Raw genomic sequence first — 9,914 nt, 5'->3', positions numbered from 1 at the left:
GCAGCTCTGCACCTCATGTAAAGAGCCACGTCCCGAAGCTTTGCAGCTACCCTGAGGGTGTCGTAGGAGTTGTGCGTAGTGCATTGTTTTTTAGTTGAGCAGAAGCCATGGGGGGGTGGAGGGAGGGCTGGGGGGAGGGAGGGAAGGGCTGGAACCACGAACCTGTTGTATTTTTGAAGTGCAATAACTTGGTGTTTTTGAAGACTTAGAAAGGGCTGCGCATTCCCTTTGCGTTGAGGCTTTGTTTCTGGAGGCGGTGGCAGTGCCCTGCAGGACAGCCGGACCCCTGGCAGATGTGAGGAGAGCAGGGCAGGGAGAGAGGGAGGGGAGAGCTGCGGGGGAGGGGGAGGGGGAGGGGCGGGGGGAGGGTTTGCTTTGGACCTTCCACGAAATGCCAGGTGGGGGAATCTCAGTTTCTAGCCAACTACCTCGGTAAACTCCAATTCAGGTTTCTTTCAGTCACGACCCCGGCGCGCGCCCGGCCCCGGTGGCACTGTGGGCAGGGTGCCGAGGACAGAGCCGAGGGAGGATGCGTGGAGCCCCCTCCCCAGCCACCACGCGGTGCCAGCCTCTGGACTTGCCACTTCTCTGTTCAAGACTTTGGTCCCAGACCCAGAGCTCTGCTCTCCACGGCAAAAGGCTTCTCCCCGCGGTCACCTCTCGGACTTGGAAGAGGATTTTGTGTCCTTACCTTTGCTGTTCCCAGCGGCGCCTCCCGGCCCCGGCTCGCGCCGGACCTCCTGGACTTCTCTCAGCCCCCGCCGAGGGTGAACCTTGGATGGCAGCTGGGCCAAGCCTCTGCCCCCACCCCGTGCCCAGGGGATGGGCAGGAGCAGGAGCCGTGGCCTCGTGCCCAGCGTGGGGACATTGCCGCAGCCAGAGCCTCCTGCGCTGCGCTGAGCCCCCTGGGTGCTGGGCAGGAGGTGTTGGTGGCACTGGGCTCGGTGTCACCAAGGGGCTGGTGGTGACACTGGGCTCAAGGTCTCCCTGGGATTTATGTCACTGAAGGGGCTCAGTCTGTCTTTGGATTTGGTGGCAGTGGGCTCAGTGTCACCAAGGGCTCCTGGTCACACTGGGCTTGGTGTCACCAAGGGGTATGTGGTGTCACCAAGGGGTATGTGGTGTCACTGGGCTCAAGGTCTCCCTGGGATTTATGTCACCAAAGAGGCTCAGTCTGTCATTGGACTTGGTGGCAGTGGGCTCAGTGTCACCAAGGGCTCCTGGTCACACTGGGCTTAGTGTCACCCACTGGCCTTGGTTACACCAAGGGGCACTTGCTGCCACAGCTCGGTGTCACCAAGGGGTTCATGGTGACACTGAACAAGGGGCTCATGGTGTTACTGGACGTGGTGTCACCAAGGGGATTGTGGTGACACTGGGCTTGGTGTCACCAAGGCACGTGTAGTGTCACTGGACTTGGTGTCACTGAGCTTGATGTCACCCAGGGGCTTGTGGTGACAGCAGGCCTGGTGTCACCCAGCACTGCTGGAGCCCAGTGCCTCCCCTGCCTCCTGTCCCCATTGCTGGGGCACTGGTGTGGCAGTGGCAGCACCGAGTGCCCTTTCCCAGGCACTGCTCCTGCCCTCCAGAGCCACCAGAAAAGCCACCAAGGTCCACCCAGAACCCTTTGAAATCCTTCTCTGTGACTTGCCCCAAAAGCCCAGAATTTGCCTCTAAATGCTGGTGGGCAGGAAGCTTCCTCCTGCCCTCTCTGGAGGTTTCCTCTCCCCTAGGCTCTCCAAGCCCCTGCCCAGCACGGGGTGGGGGGCACCAAGCCCTGCATCACGCTGCAGATGCTGGCACAGGAAGCATCCTGAGCCCTCCCTGCCCACCTGTGTTTTGTGTTGGCAAACCAAAACTTGAAGGCAAAATATTGGGGGAGGGTGGGGGGTGGGGGGCTGAGGTTTAAACCCCTTTTTCTTTCCCCCTTTGGCACTTGCTGGGGGCGGGGGGGGGTGGGAGGGGGAGCCCAGCAGGCAGGGCCACAGCCGCAGCTCTTCCACTGCCCCCCTCCCCCCCCCCCAGCCCAGCCCTGCTCCTGCCGCCGAGCTCCTGCGCCCGGCCCACGCAGGCTGCTTCTTTCTCTTCTCTCTTCTCCTCTTTGTGCAGAAGCAATATTTGAGTTCAGGTTAAACTCGGGGGTGGGAAGGTGGTGCTGGTGGTGGTGCTGGGGTGTGTGTGTGGGGGGGGGGGGATTCTACACCCCAACACTCAGCCTTGGGTGGTAGAGCTCAAAGGCAAAGCAAAAAGCAGCAGAGAGGAAAAACCAACTTTTGACTGTTTGGAGTTCTGTGGCTTGCAGCCCTGGCTGCACAGTAGCTTTAGAGTCCAGTTTTGGGTGGTTTGGGGGCTTTTGGTGGTGGGGGGTTTTTTCTGGGGGGGTGGTGTTGGGGGTTTTGTTTGTTTGTTGGTTTGGTTTCTTTTACTGTGTTGGTTTTTGGTTTGTTTTTTTTTTAATCCTAATTTAATTGCTTTTAAACTCTCCAGGCCCAAGCTGCTGTGTGGCAAACCCCTGAGCTACTCTTAAAACTCTGTTCGAGTTTGCTTTGGCCCAACTCTTCCTGTACAGAAATGTGGGGGTTTGGGGATATTTTTGTTTGGTTGGGGTTTGGTTTTTGTTTGTTTGTTTGTTTGTGGTTTGCTCTTCTTCTTCTGTTTTTTTTTTTTTTTTCTTCTTGGTAAAGAGAAGAGGGGGAAATAAAAAAGGAAAAAAAACAAAAAAAAAGAGGAAAAAAAGGAAAAAAAAACCACACACAAAAAAAAAGGAAATTATTTTTCTTTTCCTCAGTACACATTCTGCAAAGTTCAAATTATAGTGTTTGTTAAATAAAAAGAAAGATTTACATTTCAGTTGTGCTGGCATTCAGTGGGAGGCCTGCAGCCCAGGGAGGCCTGCAGGGGGCTGGGCGTGGGGCAAGGGAAGGGGGCTGGGGGGGGGGGGGGGGGGGGGATGGGGGTGTACCAGGGGAGTAGAGGGGGGCACAGGGGACTCCAGGGGAGCTCAAGGTGGGTGCAAAGTGGCTTCAAGATGAGTGCAGGGTGGACTCGAGGTGAACTCATGGTGGGCACAAAGTGGATTCAGGGTGGGCTCAAGGTAGGTTGCAAGGTGGATTCAGGGTGGGCACAAGGTAGGTGCAAGGTTGATTCAAGGTGAACTCATGGCACAAAGTGGATTCAGGGTGGGCACAAGGTAGGTTGCAAGGTGGATTCATGGTGAACTCATGGCACAAAGTGGATTCAGGGTGGGCACAAGGTAGGTTGCAAGGTGGATTCATGGTGGGCACAAGGTAGGTGCAAGGTGGATTCATGGTGAACTCATGGCACAAAGTGGATTCAGGGTGGGCTCAAGGTAGGTGCAAGGCAGATTCAAGGTAGGTGGAAGGTGGGCTCAAGATGAGTGCCAGGTGGGCACAAGTTGGGTGTACTCCAGGTGGGTGCAAGATGGGCACAGTGGGTGCAAAGTGGGCTCAAGCTGGACACCAGATGGGTGCAAGGTGGGCACAGGGTGGACTCAAGGCGGACTCGCAGTGCAAAGTGGATACAAGTTGGCACAAGATGAGTGCCAGGTGAGCATAAGGTAGGTGCAAGGTGAGCTCAAGGTGGGTGCAGTTTGGGCTCGAGCTGGGCACAAGGTGCACTCCAGGTGGGTGCAAGGGCCCCGTCCCTGCGGGCACCTCGGTGCTGCTTTGAATTCCTCCACCTCCAGCGGATTAATCATTTTATTTATGAGGCTTAGAGGCCCAAATCCCGCTAAAGCCGGGGCTTTGCCAGATAAACAGCCTGCTTTGCCACCAGCCCGTTTGTGAAAACACAATTAGCAAACCCCCTAATCTGCACTAATTACCGGGCCGGGCCAGGAGGGCTCTGCCGCGGCTGCCGGCGGCACCGGGGGACATGGGGGACACAGGAACCGAGGCGGACACAGGGACCGGGGGCCGGCGCCAGCCCGGTGCCTCCTTCACCATCGAGTCCCTGCTGTCGGAGCGGGGCGAGGGGGCACCCTGCAGCCCGACAGCCCCTGGCCACAGCCCCTCGGCAGCCCCCCGGCCCCCGCCGGAGCCCGGGGAGAAGCCCTCGCAGTCCTACATCGCCCTCATCTCCACCGCCATCCTCTCCTCCCCGGAGAAGAAGCTGCTGCTCTCCGACATCTACCAGTGGATCATGGACAACTACCCCTACTTCAAGAACAAGGTGAGGAGCTGCCAGGCCACGCCGGACATGTCTTGGGGAGGGGGCTTTTGCCCCTGGTGGTTGTGATTTGGGGTGGGCAAACCGGGAGCTGAGCCTGGGGTGCTGGTGCTGGGACGGGGGGGAGACAGGGCTGGGCTTTGCCTCACCACCACTCTGCTGACCACAACCCACCGGCAAGGTGCTGGCGTCCGGCTGCCCTCGGGGTGGTTTCTCCGGGGGTCCTGGTGCTGTTCACTCTGGTGCCTGCCGACAGCCTGGGGGTGCGGGGGGTGGGCACAGGCGGTGGGCACAGGCTGGCTGATGGCACTCTGGGCGCAGGAGAAGAGTTGGCGCAACAGCGTCCGCCACAACCTCTCCCTCAACGAATGCTTCGTCAAGGCTGGCCGCAGCGACAACGGCAAGGGCCACTTCTGGGCCATCCACCCTGCCAACCTGGAGGACTTTGCCAAGGGGGACTACCACCGGCGGCGTGCCCGGCGGCGTGTCCGCAGGTGAGCCAGCTCGGAGCCGGGGGGTCCCGGGTAGGGGCTCGGGAGGGAGGATTCAGGGCTTGGGGCTCACCCCGGTGCTCTGTTTCCCCTCGCAGGGTGAACGTCGGCTACTTCCACCCCTACGCCCTGTATGGCCTCGGCTGCTGCTGCCCCTGCTGCCCCCCAGCACCCCCTGCACCCCCACTCACCCTCCCTGCACTGTCCTCCCTCACCCTGCCCGCCGCTCCCCACCGCTGCCTGCCCGAGCGGCCGCGCTGGGGCTGGGGACGAGTCCCCCTTCCCCGGGGTCCTGTCCCCCTCCTTCCCCGGCCCCCCTTCCTGTAGTCCTTCCCTAGCCTAGGGGTGCCTGGACGGGGACCCCCAGATAGCTGGGGCAGGTCTAAGGCAGGACCAGCTCAGGGACACTCTGGACGTCACCTTCGCCCATCTGCGTGCCCCCCACCCAGCCAAGGCATCGAGGGTACCTCTTCATCAACACTGAATCCTCATATGCCAGGACGGGGCCCACGTCCTCCTAGAGACCCCCTCAGCGTCCCCCCCATCCCCATGCCCTATTGGGGAAGCCCCTGGGGACCCTCCCCCCCAGCCCCCTTCGTACCTCCCGGGGGTCCAGCCTCCCTGGGGTGCCAACCACCCCATGTGCCCTCATCCCTACAAAGCCAAGGGGGTTGTGCCTGTACCCCCCAACCACCAACGACCCCTGGCATGCCAGGTTGGACTCCCAACAAACTCCCTCAACGCTCCCCCTGTCCCTGTGCCCTAGTGGGGACTCCCCTCTCCCCCCACCCCCCGCCCCGGACTCCAACCTGCCCAGGGTCCCCCAGGAGGTGCCCAACCACCCCACGCCCCCCTCCTCAGCACCGTCACCCACGGGGAGTACCCTTTTGGCTGGAAAGGGAGGAAGGGTCTTCCACTTCCCTACCCCCCAAACCAAGGCACATATGGGGGGCTTAACCCTTCCAGGGAGCGGCTCTTGCCCTAATTATTTCCTCGCTAATTGTCCCTGACGCCCCTAATGAAAATCGCGGCTCCCAGGTGTTAAGTGGCATTAGGGCGTCTCGCTAAGCACGACGACTCGGCCACCAAAGCCCGGGAGATAAAACCCCAAAGCTCCCGAGAACTAGGAAGCTTATGACACAAATTAATCCGGTAACGCTGCCCCTGCCCTCTGGGGGGGACGCACAGGTTGAGGGGGGGACGACACGCACGCATCGAGGGGGGTCCCAGGGATGGGAGTGGTGCAGGGAGGGGGTTGGAGACCAAGCTGGGTCCTGCTGGGGGATGTGGTAGGATCTGGGGGGCTTGGGGTTGTGCAGTCCCCTGGGTGCTGTGTGTGTGCCCCCTACCCCTCTTTCTACAGCTGTTAATGCTGCCCCCAGCCCCCATCCTGGCCTTACTTGGGGGTCCCATGGGTGGGAGAGATGTGGGGAAGGGGCTGGAAGCCAAGCTGGGTCTTGATGGGGGATGTGGTGGCAGCAGGATTTGGGGGGGGTTGGGGGTTGTGAGGTCCCCTGGGTGCTGTGTGTCCCCCCCCCTACTCCTCTGCCTCAGTTTCTCCAGTTGCAGATGGTGCCCCCCCTCACCCTGGCCTTAGTTGGGGGTCCCAGGGGTGGGAGCGATGTGGGGAGGGGCTGGAGGCCAAGCTGAGTCTTGCTGGGGGATATGGTGGTGTTGGGAGGATGTGGGGGGCTTGGGGTTGTGAGGTCCCCTGGGTGCTGTGTGTCCCTCCTAACCTCTGCCTCAGTTTCCCCAGTCGCAGTTGGAGTCACACTCCCCCTCCCTGCCCCCCCCCCGGCCTTAGTGGGGTTCTGGGGGGGCACATCCCCAAACTTGGTCCCCGCAGGCTCCTTAACCCGCGGCCATCTGGGTGCCGCCGTTTGCCCCGGCCCTAATCTGAGCCCAAACTGGATTAGGGCTCCACCCCCCCAGCCCCCGCCCCCCCCCCCCCCCACCCCCCCCCCGGCCCCCTGCGAGCAGCTTAATGGAGCCGAGCTGCCCCTGCGGGGGGGGGGCCTGGGCAGACTGGGAGAGGGGAACCCCGCGGGGTGCTGGGACCCCCCCACATCCTTTGCCTTTATTTTGTGAGGGGGATTCGCTCCGTTTGGGGAAACTGAGGCATGAGCTGGCTCTGAACACCCCCCCCCCCCCCCCCCCCCAAACAACAGTCGAGCCCTGGACACCCCCCAAAGTGGGGTGAACGTGCCCCCACCCCCCCCTCCCCTTTGGTGCTGCAGGTCACCCCCTTCTGTCACCCCCACCCCCCCATCCCCAAGCCCAGGGAGCTCCACTGTGCCACCAAACCCAAACAACCCCACAAAAGAGAAACACTCTGACCCCCCCCCCACACACACACACAAAAAGGGGGAAAAAAAACAACAACAAAAAAAACCAACAAGGAAAAAAAAAACCACAACAAAAATCAAGGGGGGGAAAACACAACAAGAAAAGGGGGGGGAAGAAAACCACAACAAAAAACAACCAAGGAAAAACAAAATAACACCAAAAAAGGCAATATAATGCCCCCAAAAAAGAGGGGAGGGGGTTAGGGAAGCATAAAAAAAAAGAAAGGGGAAAAAACCCCAAACAACAAAAAAAAGGGGGGAAAAAAATTACACACACACAAAAAAAAGGAGGAAAACCAAAACACCACCAAAAAAGGGAATAAAACACACAGAGAGGGAAAAAAAAGGGGGGGAAAAGGGGAAGCTTTAACAAAAAGGGGGGGAAAAAAACCCAAACCAATCCAACCACCACCAGAAAGGGGGGAAAAAAATGACCCAAACACCACCAGAAAGGGGGAAAAATAACCCAAACACCACCAAAACCCAGAAAAAAAACCAACCCCAAAGCCCAGGGAGGGCAAAGCCAACGAAACCCAAAGCGAAAACCAGCACCAAAAAATCCCCAGAGGAAACAAAAAGGCACCAAAGCCACCCAAAAAAACCTCCCAGCCCCCTCCCCAACTCCATCCTGAAGCAGCCTCCGAGCCCCCTCCTTCCCCCCGAGCCCCCTCCTTCCCCCCTGAGCCCTCTCCCCCCTGAGCCCTCTCCTCCCTCTCCCCCCTGAGCCCTCTCCTCCCTATCCCCCCTGAGTCCTCTCCCCCTTGAGCCCTCTCCCCCCTGAGCCCTCTCCCCCCTAAGCCCTCTCCTCCCTCTCCCCCCTGAGCCCTCTCCTCCCTCTCCCCCCCCCTCCCCCTCTCCAATCCACCCCCAGCTTCCCCCCCCCCAGGCAGAGTCGAGGCCGCAGCTGTACTTTAATATAGAGTTTTTATTTTCTCTTTTTTGTGTATTTTATATTTTTTTTAAAGCCCCCCCCCCAAAGTGCAATTTTTTTATTATTTTAGATTTTTTTTGTTATTTTTGTGGTTTTGTTTTCCTCGTCTCTCCCCCCCCGCCCCCCCCGCTCCCCTTCCCTTCCCCTTCCCCTCCCCACACTGTTATAAAGAAGCTATCAAAGGTACAATCTATGGAATGTCTTTGCTGTGCTTTAGTTGTTTTGCTTTCCCTCCTTGACCCAAATCACCGCCCCGGGAAGAAAAAAAAAAGTAGTAAAAGGAGGAGGAAAAGAGAAGGGGGGGAAAAAAAAAGGAAAAAAGGGGGAAAAAATAAGAAAAAAAGGAAAAAAAGAGAAAAAAATAAGAAAAAAGGAAAAATAAGGAAAAAGGGGGAAAAGAAAAAATAAGAAAAAAGAAAAAATAAGAAAAAAGGGAAAAAGGAAAAAGAAAAAAAAAGGGGGGAAAAAGAAATAAAATAAAATAAAATGAAGTTAAAAAATGAAATTAAATGAAATTTAAAAATGAAATAATTAAAGTTTAAAAATGAAATTTAAAAAATGAAATAAAAAATGAAATAAAAATGAAATGAAATTTTTAAATTAAATAAAAATGAAATGAAATACAAAAATGAAATAAAATTGAAGTTTAAAATGAAATTTTAAAATGAAATTTTAAAAATTAAATAAAAATGAAATTTAAAAAGGAAATAAAAATTAAATGAAACAAAAAAGAAACAAAATGAAATTAAAAATGAAATGAAATACAAAAATGAAATAAAATTGAAGTTTAAAAATGAAATTTAAAAATTAAATTTAAAAAAATAAATAAAAATGAAATTTTAAAAGTAAATAAAAATTAAATGAAACAAAAAAGAAATAAAATGAAATAAAATAAAAATGAAATGAAATACAAAAAATAAAATTGAAGTTTAAAAATGAAATTTAAAAATGAAATAAAAATGAAATAAAAATTAAATTTAAAAAGGAAATAAAAATGAAATTTAAAAAGGAAATTAAAATGAAATTTAAAAAGGAAATAAAAAAGAAACAAAAAATGAAACAAAATGAAATTAAATGAAATGAAATTAAAATGAAACAAAAAGAAATTAACTAAAATGAAAGAAATGTAAACAAAATGAAATAATGAAATGAAATTTAATAAATCAATGAAATGAAGTCAAATAAAATGAAAGAAAATAGAAAATAAATTAAAAAAAAAAAACAGGCAAAATGAAATGATGTCGAAAATAAAAGGAAGCCAAATTATAGTAAAATGAAAGCAGAATGAAGGTGAAAGGAAAAAAAATAAACCCAAAGTGTAAAATAAGTGGGGAGGGGGAAAAAACACAACACCGAAATAAAACATAAAAGGAAGCCAAATCAACCCAAATCCAGGAGAAAGCAAACAGAAAAGATGAACTAAAATGAAGGAAAAGAAAAGCAAAAGAAAAAATAAATGGAGGGGAAAAAAAGGGAAAAAATGAAGGGGAAAAAAAAAAAACCCAAACAACAAAAATTAAAGGAAAATAAACCCAAACTCAAGCGCAATAAAATACGAAGTGAGTCAAAATCAAGCAAAATCGGTCAAAGTGAAGCACGAAATGAAGCAAAAATGTTAACACAACAAAAAAAGGTTAAAAAGATGAAATAAAAAATGAAATCAATGAAAACCAAAGAAAATAACCAAAAGAAAAGCGAATCAACCCCAAACCAAACCAAGCATCAACCCAAATCCCCTACAATCAACCCCAAAATCGCCTTTATTCTTGCCCCCCCCCCCCCCCCCCCCCGCGCCAGTCCCTCTCTGGCTCCACTCAAGAGGCTGAAACCAAAGGAGGCAGAAAAAGCCAAAAAGCAAAGGGAAAAAAAACCCAAACTGGGGGAAAAAAGGCAGAAAAATGCCCAAACTGAAGGCAAAAAGCAGCAGCGGCCCCACCGCGAGCATCCTCCCTGGGGCTC

At 53.6% G+C, this 9,914-nt stretch overlaps 1 protein-coding gene across 2 annotated transcripts; it reads left to right on the top strand.

The window, feature by feature from the left end:
* Window positions 1-3,858: 3,858 nt before the first annotated feature.
* Window positions 3,859-5,106, top strand: LOC128898771 (forkhead box protein L2-like). Of its 2 annotated transcripts, none has more exons than XM_054175350.1 (3): window positions 3,859-4,191; window positions 4,570-4,682; window positions 4,778-5,106. In XM_054175350.1, the coding sequence occupies exons 1-3, from the start codon at window positions 3,895-3,897 to the stop codon at window positions 5,004-5,006; spliced, it is 639 nt and encodes a 212-aa protein (XP_054031325.1). In that variant the 5' UTR covers window positions 3,859-3,894; the 3' UTR covers window positions 5,007-5,106. The 2 variants fall into 2 exon arrangements, with proteins under 2 accessions (XP_054031325.1, XP_054031324.1); XM_054175349.1 differs by having other exon boundaries at window positions 4,510-4,682.
* Window positions 5,107-9,914: the final 4,808 nt, after the last annotated feature.

Source organism: Dryobates pubescens, chromosome 31 (genome assembly GCF_014839835.1).
Source record: "Dryobates pubescens isolate bDryPub1 chromosome 31, bDryPub1.pri, whole genome shotgun sequence".
Classification (NCBI taxonomy): domain Eukaryota; kingdom Metazoa; phylum Chordata; class Aves; order Piciformes; family Picidae; genus Dryobates; species Dryobates pubescens.
This window is presented reverse-complemented; position numbering and strand designations above follow the sequence as displayed.

What these genes read in the sequence shown, in the direction of transcription:
- LOC128898771 (XM_054175349.1), top strand. Translation starts at nt 3,895, where the DNA reads ATGGGGGACACAGGAACCGAGGCGGACACAGGGACCGGGGGCCGGCGC. An exon ending in ACCCCTACTTCAAGAACAAG is followed by an intron (nt 4,192 to 4,509) that starts GTGAGGAGCTGC and finishes CTCTGGGCGCAG; the next exon opens with GAGAAGAGTTGGCGCAACAG. An exon ending in GCCCGGCGGCGTGTCCGCAG is followed by an intron (nt 4,683 to 4,777) that starts GTGAGCCAGCTC and finishes TTCCCCTCGCAG; the next exon opens with GGTGAACGTCGGCTACTTCC.